General features: G+C 37.4%; 2 protein-coding genes across 2 annotated transcripts; one reads left to right on the top strand and one right to left on the bottom strand.

Moving 5' to 3' along the window:
• The first annotated feature begins 219 nt into the window (after positions 1-219).
• On the top strand, positions 220-2,775 carry LOC147489525 (Tetratricopeptide repeat (TPR)-like superfamily protein). Its single transcript, XM_086569911.1, has 2 exons — positions 220-2,069; positions 2,328-2,775. Exons 1-2 carry the CDS (start codon positions 553-555, stop codon positions 2,554-2,556), a joined length of 1,746 nt encoding a protein of 581 aa, XP_086426037.1. The 5' UTR covers positions 220-552; the 3' UTR covers positions 2,557-2,775.
• Positions 2,776-5,455: 2,680 nt separating this feature from the next.
• Positions 5,456-10,200, bottom strand: LOC147489524 (protein FAR1-RELATED SEQUENCE 7-like). The gene is made up of 3 exons (XM_086574669.1): positions 9,457-10,200; positions 6,944-6,946; positions 5,456-5,554 (listed from the first exon to the last, which is right to left on the bottom strand). The coding sequence occupies exons 1-3, from the start codon at positions 10,198-10,200 to the stop codon at positions 5,456-5,458; spliced, it is 846 nt and encodes a 281-aa protein (XP_086430795.1).
• Positions 10,201-13,772: the final 3,572 nt, after the last annotated feature.

The following is a 13,772-nucleotide window of genomic DNA, read 5'->3' as shown; positions in this document are numbered from 1 at the left end:
CAGATTAAAATTCAGCCAAGTAAATATATACACATATACACAAAAACTTACAGCCAAGTATATATATACACATGTACAAAAATAAAAAATACTGTATTTGCTTTTCGTTATACGGATTTGACTCTCAGCCCCTCATTTCCCAGATCTTTCTAATCGAAAACTAGTCTTGCCCGTGAGTTTTTTTTTATATATATATAAGAGCACTGCCTAGTGCTATCTGTCTCTCGTTGTGGAGAGATACAACCACGAGATAAATTCAGAAGTGAAGCGTATCCTACACTTATTAGCTTCACTGTAGTCGGTGCCGACTTCACTTATTATAAATCTTCATTTCCCAACTGACCGACTCCCTCAAATTTTTCCCCATTTCGTATTAAGAAACTTGATTTTGGGGTTAATTACTTTTTTTTCTTCTTCAGATCTAAGCGTGATTTCCGTGCTTTGAACCTTTGAATCTACTTTTCTATTTTATAATAATCTTTGCTTAAAAAATCTTCTACTTTTACCTTCATCTTTTCCTATCCTACTTTTTTCTCAATCTATTGTGACAAAATGGAAATGAAAGTAGCTGCGACATGCATGCATTGGTCGCAGCCTGTTGTATCATCACAATCTCCATCTTCACAAGCCCTTGCTTCCTCAATTTCATCTCCATCGAAAAGACGAACCCGAAATGATAGTGCTCTGGTTTGCCATTTCGTCCACCAGTCGGATCGTTCAGCCTTCTTCGGAAGAAAATCTTCCCAACTTGTGAGGACCGTTTCTTGCGAAATTCCTAAATCAAGAAATGGAAAATTGAGGAGGACTATTAGTGCTGGGTTTGATAATTTCTCTGATGAAGAGTTTGCGGAGAATATTCGTGAATTGGCACTTAGATTCCACCTTTTTGGAGATGAAAACGAGGCTAAATCTGAGAATGCTTTAGATTCAGGCGAGAGCAGCAGTGGGTATTGTGGTAGCTTCGATGGAGACTTTTCGAGTATCGAAAGCAGCATTGGTTATGCACAGAGTTCGGCAGCGTCATTTCATCCATCGAAAATCGATTCTACAGAGCCCCCATGGCTTAGAATTAGGCCAGAACCATCATACTGGCCTGGAACAGATGAGATAAATACGGCAAGCATTGAACGGAAGGCGAATAGTGTTGATATTCCTCTTTCGTTGCGAATTATAAAGAAGAAGAATCAATGGAAAGAAGATTTCAGAGAGGCAGGTGAAACTGCTTATTGTTCAGTGAAGAAAGCTTTTTCATCCATGGTGTTTATAATCCGCGAGCTTCATAGCTACACGTTACAAATGAGAGAATTTCTGTATCTTGAAGACGTACAGGGGATACTAGCAAGGGTGCAGAAAGAGATTCATGCTTCATTTGTTTGGCTCTTTTCACAGATCTTTTCACATACACCAACTTTAATGATGTATGTGATGATCCTTATGGCCAATTTTACAGTTCATTCAATGTCTAATAACGTCGCAATCGCAGCGCCAGCGTCGTTCCAGTATTACTCTACTACTGCTACTACTACAGAATCTGTTTCATCAATTGAGAATCATGAGAAGAACCCCATGTTGGATTCGTCGCAAATTAAGACGTTTTCAGACTCGTCGATTTCAGTTGGTGGAAATAGTGGTGGAGGTGGGAAAGTGAAGAGAATTGGTAGTGGTACAGACGGTGGCGATGGACGGTTCGATGGGGTTTCGACATTTCATCACCATACCATTGTTCCAGATGAAGTATCTCAAGTGTCTTCATTTGGCAATCCAACGACAAGTAAAGAAGACGAAGCGGCATTGGTTACAGAGACACAAGAAGAAATGAAGCTATGGAATTCAATTGTGGAAGAAGCGTCGAAAATGCAAGCAGTATTGATGGGTGAGGCAGTACTTGATCATGAAACAATGCAACGCTTTGTTTCACCAGTTGAAGCTAAAATTGAACCTGAAGACTTCTCAAATTTTTTCAGAACTGAACTCAAGTATCAACAAGCTGTTTCTCAAGAGCCTAACAACCCTCTTCTTCTTGCCAATTATGCTCAATTTCTCTTCCTTGTTATCCATGATCACGACAGGTAACTTCATGCTCCCTTAATTCTTATTGTTAGCTTTGATTCCTTAATCTAAAGTCATTAATTTGGAACTTAGATAGAGAGAGAGAAAATCTAAGCGTTATTTGTTTTTATTCTCAAATTGACTGACACTCTTAATTAGCACTTAGAACGAGTGGTATGGTTGGTTGTTTGTCATCTTGCTTGAATTTGTCATCTTGCTTGAATTTGGTATGATAACCATTTTAACTGATGGTTTGTTATACTGTTTTGTTTAAGCAGAGCTGAGAAGTACTTCAAGAGAGCGAGTCAAGTGAAACCAGCAGATGCAGAAGCACTAAGTAAATTTGCAAGCTTTTTATGGATCGGAAAGAAGGATATGGATGCAGCTGAAGAAACGTACTTGGAAGCAATTGAAGCTGATCCAGGGAACGCGTATCATGCTGCGAATTACGCGCATTTCTTATGGAATACTGGTGGAGAAGACACGTGTTACCCTCTCAGCTCATGAAAACAATTAACTGAACCATATTTCTGACTTTTGATCTTTGAGATCTGCATATCATGTGATGCACGGCTGAGGCATTTTAGATATGAGGTACTTCGCACATGACATAAACAATAGTAGGGCCTAAATGTACATGAAAGATTAAGAGAAATTAGAATTTCGTTTCGTGTAAATAAATAGCGACGCTACACGTGTTGTGTTGTTGTCGGCGTTTTCTATTGCTATGGTCCTGTAATAGAATTTTGTTAATTATTGTATGTAAAATTTGGCTTTTGCATATACGTAAAGAAAAAAATATCTCATGAATTGTCACTGTAGCTATCATCTAGGTGTCTTTTGAAGTTGCAAAACGGAACAAGGAACCTTTTATGGTATAAATAAGGCTAAGACTCTAAGAGTGTAGTTGATCACCAAAAAAAACAAGGCGAAGAGTATTTATTTATGGTATAAATAAGGCTAAGAGTAGTAATTAGATTGCAGAGAAGCAGAGATATGTATTGAATTATTTGAATGACCCTTCAAATTCATTACTGCCCTTTGCTCGCATGATTTTTTTTAGCCAAAGTCTTTGCGCTTATGATTGGGGCACTACGTTGGGGTTATTGACAAAAGAGAAAATCTTTTTAGAAGAAAATTGCACCTGAAAGCAATTGTCATTATGAGCACCAATGAATAACACAACGTAATCTATACTGGCCTTTAGTGAGTACAGATCAGTACTGGCTATTGAAGGAGTGATTTTTTGCCCCCAGCGGCACGTTTTATTTTTTTCCACAAAAAAAGAGTAGTTACACTTTGCACAAAATTTTCAAAATTTCATATTTTACTAGTTTGTTCCTCAGTCATAACTACAAAGAAAATAAAAAAGAAACAAAAACAAAACAAAAAATAAGAATCAAAATATGAAAAACACGATGGATGTATTAAGAACAAGCTAACAAGAAGATGATATTATTGTTATTAACACGTTTTTGCGGGAATAAGATCAAAAAGAAATACACACGTTTGTTGGTTTATTCCACTTTATTTATTTATTTTATTTCCTTTATGAGGGACAAACTAGTAAAATTAGAAATTTTGAGAATTTTGTGACGGTTGTAACTTTCCTTTTTTTGTGGAAAAGATGAAACGTGTATGACTCAAAATTCCCTTGGAGCGCTTGGAGGAACCAACCCTGGTTGCAAAAAATCACTCCTATTGAAGTGCTACCATGAAGCGAGCCACTGTATCCACCCGTCCATGCTTCATAGAGTGTCACTCTATCACGAGATTCCATCAAGTCCACGAAGAGTTGAAGACTTCCCTAGAAGGCTAGAAGTACTGTGCTCATTTTCAATAATTCCATTTTTTATTTTTAGATGGGGGCATGGGATTGCGCAACATGACATATAGTAACCAACCTACAGTACTAATAGTTATATTGTTAGAACCAGGCAAACCAATGCATCTCTACTACATCTCTCTCCTTCAAGCTTAATGGGACTTACTGGTTTTCTCAAGCCAGAAAGGGCATCAGACAAGGAGATCCTCTTTCACTATTCTTTTTAATTATTTGCATGGAAGTTCTATCACGCCTCCTTACCAAAGTTGAGAAAGGAAAGAAAATATATGGAGTAAAGATCAGTCAAAGTGACTTACCTATATCTCACCTCATCTTTAATTTGCCGATGAAAGTTTCATCTTTTGCAGAGCAAACCTCTCTAAGACTAATCATCTTAAAGATACTTTGGAAACTCTTAAAATGTCTCTGGACAAGAGATAAATTTTTAAAAGTCATGTATTTTCTTCAGCCGCGACACTCACCACCAAAATAGACAAGATCTCAAAAGAATCATCGAAATTGAAAAGACCATCACCCATTAAAAATACATTGGTGCCCCCTTGATTCTCAGTAGGAAAAGTAGAATTGATTTTGATAAAAATCTACAAAGAGTTTTGCAGAGAATGGAAGGGTGGAGAGCTAAACTTTTGTCACAAGCACGAAAGCTTACTCTCATTAAAGTCGTCACTTCAGCTATACCCTCTTACATCATGTCAATTTTCCCATTACCGATTTCGACTTGCGATAGCCTAGACTCTCTGAGTGCAAACTTCTTTTGGGGAAAAACAAAAGATAATACAAACAAGGTTCACTATACATGCTAGAACAAGATCTATCAACCTAAATCTTGCAGTGGACTTGAAATCGAACTTGCCTCGCACCACAATACCGCTTTACAAGAGAAGTTATTCTGGAGAATTGTAAAAGAACCGGACAAACCATGGGCCTCTAGTCTCCTAAAGAAATATGCACGAGGGAAACCAATTCTTTCAGTAAAATGCCAAAGGGGGGCCTCAAAGATTTGGAGAGGCATTATCAAGGCAAGAGATGAAATCCTCCCACAGTTATATTGGCATATTGGATTAGGAAGTGAAATAAACATCTGGATGGATCCCTAGATACCGACCCTGTCAAATAAAAAAACCCTTTGGTCCTCCGCCATCAAATAGCTCATACAAGAGAAATAGACTCGGAAAACTGCACGTGGAAAACAAATGTTCTGGATAGACTCTTTCTTCCCAACATTGTGAGGGAAATTCTGAAAATTCTGCTTAGCCAAAATGAACATGTAGACACCATCAGATGGATGAGGGAACAAAATGGATAACTTCGTATAAAATTTGTCTACAAATATCTCAACACAAAGACAGTTGACAATGGGCAGAATCCGTAACTCTGGAAACAGATATATGGAATATTGATACAGCAGAAAGAGTCAAATTGCTCATCTGGAAAGCTATCAAAAATAGCCTTCCTACAAGGGAGAACTTGAGAAACAGGACTATTAGTAACTCCGCAACTTGCCCATGCTGCAACAACTAGGTGGAATCTATTTCTCATGCATTTTTCCATTACGGTATGCTAAAACACATCTGGTAAGCTTCTAAACTTTCCATTAGAATGGAACATTGGAACCAAAATGTATCGATCACAACCATTATTAGTACTATTTGCTCTAACCTGCATGATAAAACCGTTTTAAAGAACACTTTAAGTATTTATGCCACTACTATGTTTTTCATTTGGATTAGTATAAATGATCTTGTTCTCAACCAAAAACAAACAAATGAGTTCATCATTATATGTAGAGTTGCAACTTTCATTACAAACAACAAAAAACCTTTTTCTAAAAATAAGTATTTACAGATGTGGCCACAAATAAACAACAATTGGCACTACCTCACCACTGATGCCTCTTGGGATTGTAACATAAACCAAGTAGGAATAGGTTTAGCCCTATGGAATAACTTTGGTTACTGTATTGGTGCAGGACACAGTAGAGACACAACCTCTGACCTAGAAGAGGCAGAGGCATGAGCTATCCGAGGAGGACTAGACTTGACTTGGCAATTGCAGATCCAATGTCTCGCCCTTTTGACGAATTGCAAAAACTTAGCTGAAATTTTGCAAAACAGGGGAACAAGTTTATCTTGGGGAGCTACCTCAGTGGCACATGATATTTATGATTGTACTTCACTAGTGGATATTTGTATTTTTCATTTTATTCATAGGAATTCTAATTTTGTTGCTCACTACACGCACTAGCAAGTAGGGGTAGGCGAGCTTTTTTTTTTTTTTTTTTTTTTTTGTTTATTTTTTAATTTTTAAACTTTGAATCCTACTACAACAATATCTCTTATTCAGTTATGCATGGATGATGTAAACTCTGTAGGAAGCTCTTCCTAATTTTTGGAAGTGTCTTCCTTTTATATATATCTTAAGTTACAAATATATATATATATATTGTGGAGAAGAAATGTACACGATCCAAATTCGCACCACTCATTGTGCCCCGGATTATAACTTAAGAAGTGTGAAGTTTGTGAACTACCAACTAAGGATTGTAGTTCCAACAAAAAAATAACAACTAAGGATTGAAGTTAAAGGCTTACTGATGACAATGTGAAAGTAATCCCGAGCGAGTCTGTACTCTATTGGACATAACATGGTATCACGTATTCTTCTTGATAGCCCATCTTAACAGCTCATCACGTCCATTCGATTATACCCGATCCAACGTCTAAATCTTGTGCTAATTTTACAAAGCAAAAATGAGAGGGTACAATAGTCATTTTATTTTTCTTTCACAAATTAGATTAGAAAATTGGGTAAAAACTAACGCCTCTTTCTTCTTCCTCTTTCTCTTTCTCTCTCACTATAGGGACACCCACCACCAAGTTTTCAGAGAAACCCACTGACACGTTTTTTCATGAAAACTCTGCCTGGAAACTCAATGGAACCGGTTAACCCACAATCAAATCTTGAGAATCAAAAGGAAAATATAATTAAAGTTGAATCCTTGAAACCCAACTCAATCAAGTTTGAAGAACTCATTTGAAAATTGATTACCTCCTGCTCAACAATAGAATCAAAGAGATACAAAAACATCAATGCTCAACAATAGAAGCAAAAGATGAAAACATGTGATGCCCATCTTATCCACCAAGAAATAAATTTGGATAGTTTAAGCTTTTATTGTTTTTAGAATCTTGTACATTTGAGGAGCTCATTGGTGCGAACATGCTTGAGACCACCAGACCTTTTCCTGACAAAAGTTGTATAATATGGATGGTTTATTCTAAGAAGGATTCGGTCGATTTTTTATATGAACCAATAATTTGAAAAAGCTCGGTCACATCCGTGTATATTTCGAACATATAAAGAGATTTCTCAATCCAAACATCCATCAAAAGCTCACCAAGATTCTCAACTCAACAATATCCTTAATTCCTTCCAATGGTTTACATAAAAAAAGGTTGTCATAACTATATAAGGTATTTCTTTATCAATGATTCAATGGAAGTCAAAGAATTCACTTCAACAGATAACCGGATCACCCACTTCATATATATGAGGATAACTCCAAGGTAAATTAAACCCATCTCCAAATTGAAGAATTATACACAAATCAATACCCAACTATGAAGTTTTGTGCAGAGATGGCTTTTGTTAGGAGGAAGAAGAATGGGGTCGTGGTTTTTTTGTGAATAGAAAGTCAAATGACCATTGTACCCTCTCTTATTTGGGGTATGAACAATCACTGTTCATACCCCCAATATGAGCTATGAGCACTCATTGTTCATATGAACATTCATTGTTCATACCTATTTGGGGTATGAACAATCAATATTCATACCTCACTGTATAAGCTGTGCATAACACTATATAACAGAGAGTTTATATACGACAATGTATAAGCTTATATACGACAATGTATAAGTTGTGCATGTGTGGAAGACTGCCAAAATGGTTAGATCTAATCTCGACCATCAATCTAAAATAAATTAGATGATCTAATCTCAATCGTTGACCAAAACAAAAATAAAGATGATATTATTATCGAGAAAAATCACTCTTCTCACTGCAAAACAAAGGGGTATCTCAAATTAACCCTTCTTTGTTCATACCATAGTCATGAACTATGAATATTTTTTGTTCATATCAAAATTGGACTATGAACAGTGAGTGTTCATAGTCCATATTGTACGTACTATGAACAATCAATGTTCATAGTCATGAGCTATGAATATTCTTTGTTCATATCACAATTGGACTATGAACAATGATTGTTCATAGTACGTACAATATGGACCATGAACATTCATTGTTCATAGCTATGAACAATCACTGTTCATAGTCCAATTGTGATATAAACAAAGAATGTTCATAGCTCATAATATGATTAACTCAAAATGATTAACTTTTAATATCACTGTTCATAGTCCAATTGTGGTAACTCTTAATATGATTAACTCAAAACCAAAACCAAAACTGAAAACTTTAATACAGACTACCAGCCTTTATATAGGCGAAATACCCTAATTACCACAAAACTCAAAATTTTCTAAAAATGAAAAGTTTTGGGATAACCACATATTAAAAACTACTAATCAAAATAGAACTAACCCAACTGACCAAATCAAAAACAGACTTTCCTATCAAAAGATATAGCAAAAACAAAACTTTCCTAAAATGGCAAAAATGTGATTTTGAAGGCCTAAACGATGGATTTAGGGCCCGAGAGGGTGGTGCCCATAGCTAAGTTATGGGTTATGCTTATTTTGACGTTTCCAATCAAATATGGCTGCATCCATGTCTTTCCGACTTTGTTACCCTCTTTTCCAGTTCATTGACGTATGCCAACTTCATTGACATACGCACCATATGGCAACTTCATTGACATCATTGGCAAACTGTACTGCATCAACTATGAACACTGAATGTTCATAGTCTAACAAGAGTATGAAAATTTAGTGTTCATAGTCCACTAGGAGTATGAACACTGAATGTTCATAGTCTAACAAGAGTATGAACATTCAGTGTTCATAGTCCACTGAGTTGTTGATTTTGTGATTTCTTCATCGGGTTCGTCAACAATGGGAATTGGTGGCACTTCGTTACATTTTCTTTTTCGGGTTTGGGTGCTTGATCCTCCTCGTGTTCGTGGATGCATGTTTAAAATGATGGTCCTTCCACACTGTACGCTCCCAAAAAACTGGATAGTCAATTTAAAATTCAGACAATTCAAAAAAATAAAAATAAACACCTAAAAAACACAAGAGTGTAAGAACACAACGGTTCTTCCACACTCGACAAGCATGTCATTCCACACTTTTATTTTTTAATTTTTCTGGACAATTTCTGGAGTCGTGCTTAGCAATCTTATTACAAGTTTTACACATTCTTCCTGAATTCTCTAAGGCTTCCTCCCTGGGGCCTTTCATTCTCTCCGCTTTCTTCTTCCTCCCCTTCGTTTGAGAAATGTTGGGATTTAAAACCAAGAGCTGAAAGGAAGATTTAAGAGTTAAAATCAAATAAGATTTTTATCATTGCAAAGATAAACAACAAACTAAATAAATTACCTGTGAGGTATCAACTATAGAATCTTCAACTGGAGGTGCTTCATTATTCATTGTATATGTTTTGCTGATAGTTTCCTTGAGCTCCGAAACTCCAATAGACATTTCACTCATCTTCTGAATAAAATATGTATATGTCTCAACACTAATCGATGCATTATAAGCTAATTGAGTAGCAACCTTGATACAATGGGCAACTCTTAAAGGCTCATGGTCTTCATGACTGGCCACTAGTCCACCATCAAACACCGCTCTATATGTGTTTGCCTTTTGCGTCCACCATTTCAAAATAAAATGATCTGGAATCTCTTCGATGTCATAACGCTGAAAAAGCTTTAAAATGTGAGCACAAAGTAATCCTTCGAACTGAAAATTTTTACATTCACAGTCACCCTCCAAGGTTCCTCTATTAAAAGTCACTTTCCAAATTGAAGTTTTCTTGATGTCCCTTGTCTTCACCGTATAAATTCTAGTTCCATTTATGTCTATCTCTTCTCCAAAAATTCTATATTTCATCTTAGCCTTTTTTAAATGTTTCTTGAATTTATTGAAAGCACTAATGGTATAAACTTTACCTGGATGCTTGAGGAGGAAAGCATCCTTAGCCTTAATGTGAGAAGTATGTTCGGTGCGGTAATCAGATTCCCTTTCATTCCTAGCTATCAATTCCAAAGACCTCTCGTTACCATGGGCAAATTCCATAAGTGTAGTCGTCGAACTAACAAATTGATCATAATGAAAATTCATTAATTCACTTCGCCCAGTCGTATGCATACCAGCAAAAAAAATGTCATTGTGATAAGCCGGAACCCAAGATGTACGGTTTTTATATATTTCTGTCAACCAAGTATTTTCAGTCAAGTCATATTTCAATAGTAGTGCATACCACCTTCTTTCAAAATCAGCAATCCTATATGACTTCCAAATAATATATGTAAGCTCTGAACACAATGTATCGAGCTTATGGTAGACAAAGGACAATTTCTCTGAATTTTTTTGCATAATGTGCCAAAGACAAAATTTATGTCAAGTAGCAGGAAAAACTCTTCTAATTGCTGCAGTCATCGCTAAATCTTGGTCAGTAAGCATTGAAGTTGGTGGACGACCACCCATAGCTGCAAGCCATGTCTGAAACGAACAACCACACAAATGTCTCTTCTGTCTCATCAAGTAGCAGGACATAACCAAACTGAATAGACTGCATGTGGTGGTTGACTCCAGTAAAAGGGGCAAAAGGCATACTGTAAACATTAGCTCTATATGTTGTATCAAAAGATACGACATCCCCAAAGTACTCATATTGGACACGGGACCTTCCATCAACCCAAAAGAAATTTACTGCAACCCCTTTTGTATCTAATTGAATGGCATAGTAGAACTGAGGATTTTCAGCACTCTTTTGCCTAAAATAGTGAAGTAAGGAAGTAGCATCATTGTCTTTAGGCATTTTTCTCGTCAAACCATAATGGTGGTTCCAACAATGCTTTCTGCTAAACCTAATTGCATCCCCATGGAAAACGTCTGCCATTTTCCCTATAAGTATACTGTTGTCATGAAAATCCTCTGTCAAACACTTCGCAGCTTCAGGCATATTTTTGTTACCTTTCATATATTGCCTCTTTGATGGAGAGACGAAATTGTGGCTATGGTTGTTTGCAGCGAAGCTCACATCATATATATTTTCAAGTTTTCTTTTTGTAACTGGCATTCTAGCTTGGCAACCACACCTAACAGTCGAAGTATTTCTCGAAGCTACACCTTCACTTTCTTCTTTCTTGTTATGGACCCCCTCACGTGAGCAAACCAATAGACAACTAGAAGGCAATTCCACACCAGTTTGTTTTTGTTGTGAATATAACACTGCGGAAACAACATTATCCACTACAATAGATCAATGTTACACAAGGATCGATCCTTCTTACTAGACAAGACTTCAACACCCTCCAAAGTAATCCCAACACTTCTCAATATCAAATAACAAGTATCTAAAGTAAAACAATTAATGTAAAAGAAGAACAAACCACAAGGCGAGATATATCATGGTTCGGCAATTTGCCTACTTCCACACTGCGAGTTCCAAGCTTTACTAGATGTCCGGAGTAACAGATTACAAGTCTCTCAATTCACTCACAAAGAATGAACACTCAACTCATAAAGAATTGCTCACTTATAATCTCTCTCTTTCTTTGTTTTGAAAAAGTTAGGTTTCTACAGAAAAAACCTATATTTATACTATTTCAGAAAACTTTCGAAAAAGGGCAAATTCGTGCTGAAATAGGGTGGAGCGCGGGTTGCGCCCTCGACCAGGCAAAGTTAAGCACGGGTCACGCTAAAGAGCATATAAGTCACCAAAGGTATGAGCGCGGGTCGCACCTTGCCCAAGTATAAATGGAGCGTGGGTCGCGCCATTCACACTAGAATGAAAAAATATCTTTTTTCTCTACAATTCTCCACCTCGGTGAGGTTTTAACACATAAAACCAAGCTGACCACATCCAGCAAGAACACATCCATCCAGAAACTCGCAGTCCATCCGCCCCTAAGGGCCATGCCCACAAAGGGCTCTATCAAGCATGTAGGATTTGGAGCAAGTCCAAACAGTGTTGGAACTTAACTCCGGTGACAACCTTAGTCAGCATATCAACAGGATTGTTATGGGTGTCCACTTTCTCAAGTGCTACATCACCATCCTCAACGACATCCCGCATAAAGTGATAACGAACATCAATATGCTTAGTCTGAGCATGATGAACCTGGTTTTTCGCCAAATGAATAGCACTCTGACTATCACAATGCGAAGCAACACTGTTCTGCTCAATACCCATATCATCCAGAAGACCTCGAATCCATAATGCCTCTTTCACTGCCTCTGCCAATGCCATATACTCTGCCTCAGTAGTAGATAGAGCAATTGTAGCCTGTAGCATAGACCTCTAACTAACCGGTGCACCATGCATCATAAACACATAACCAGTAGTCGATCGTCGTCTATCTAGATCACCTGCATAATCTGAATCCACATATCCACTAACATAACAAGTGCCTCCACCATAAACTAATTCTACATCCAAGGTACCCTTCAAGTACCTTAATACCCATTTCACTGCCTCCCAATGCTACTTCCCAGGATTAACCATATACCTGCTTACAACACTAACTGCCTGTGAAATGTCTAGGCGTGTGCACACCATAGCATACATCAAACTGCCCACTGCATTAGCATAAGGAACATGTGCCATATGCTTTTGTTCCTCCACTGAACTAGGAGAGAACTTAGCTGAAAGCCTAAAATGCCCAGCCAAAGGCATAGAAGCCGACTTTGCATTCTCCATACCAAAACACGAAAGTATTTTCTGATGGTTTTTCTTCTGAGATACAACTATCCGTCGATTCTGCCTATCTCTGTCAATCTCCATGCCCAGTATCTTCTTGGCTCCACCTAAGTCTTTCATCTCAAACTCAGATCTAAGTTGAGATTTTAACTTGTCTATCTCCACCATACTTTTGGAAGCAATAAGCATGTCATCCACATAAAGCAGGAGATAGATGAAGTCATTACCACGAAGCCTACGAAAGTAAACACAACAATTATACTTACTTCGGGTGTACTCATGTTGCATCATGAACGTGTCAAAGCGTTTATACCATTGCCTGGGCGATTTCTTTAACCTGTACAGTGACCGATTCAATTTGCATACATGATCTTCTTTCTCAACAATGACAAACCCTTCAGGTTGTCTCATATAGATCTCTTCCTCCAAGTCCCCATGCAAAAAAGCAATTTTCACATCAAGTTGCTCTAACTCCAAGTCGAAGTGAGCAACTAAACTCAATAACACACGAATGGACGTATGTTTGACCACCAGGGAAAATATCTCATTGTAGTTGACTCCTTTCTTCTGTGAAAAACTCTTTGTTACCACTCTTGCCTTGTACCTAGTACTGTCGGACTCAAGAAGGACCTCTTTCTTTCTGAACACCCATTTACTACCGATAGTCCTTTTGCCCTTTGGAAATAAAACTAGATCCCATGTGTGATTTTTATCAAGAGATTCCATCTCTGCTTACATAGCTACCAACCAATATCTGTAATGAGCATCTCTAACAGCTTCCTTAAAGTTATCTGGCTCATCATCTATTCAGTGCATATGCCACTAAATCCACCTGACCATAGTATTTCATCGGCTTCTCGTGCCCATACTTGTGCATTTCTTTAACTTGTCTCTTTGGCCTAGGGTCAGCCACTACAAGTTGCGGATGCTCTTGCTTTTCTTCCTGTTGTTGTGTGGTTCCATGATTTGGTACCTCATCATGATCTAA

Source organism: Coptis chinensis, chromosome 7 (genome assembly GCF_015680905.1).
Source record: "Coptis chinensis isolate HL-2020 chromosome 7, ASM1568090v1, whole genome shotgun sequence".
Lineage (NCBI taxonomy): Eukaryota > Viridiplantae > Streptophyta > Magnoliopsida > Ranunculales > Ranunculaceae > Coptis > Coptis chinensis.
Note: the sequence above shows the minus strand (reverse complement) of the source record. Positions and strands in the feature narration are given on the sequence as shown.

Excerpts from the sequence above, each read along its gene's own strand:
- LOC147489525 (XM_086569911.1), top strand. The coding sequence starts at position 553 with ATGGAAATGAAAGTAGCTGCGACATGCATGCATTGGTCGCAGCCTGTT. Across the intron at positions 2,070-2,327 it reads GTTATCCATGATCACGACAG|AGCTGAGAAGTACTTCAAGA; the intron begins GTAACTTCATGC and ends TTGTTTAAGCAG.
- LOC147489524 (XM_086574669.1), bottom strand. The coding sequence starts at position 10,200 with ATGAATTTTCATTATGATCAATTTGTTAGTTCGACGACTACACTTATG.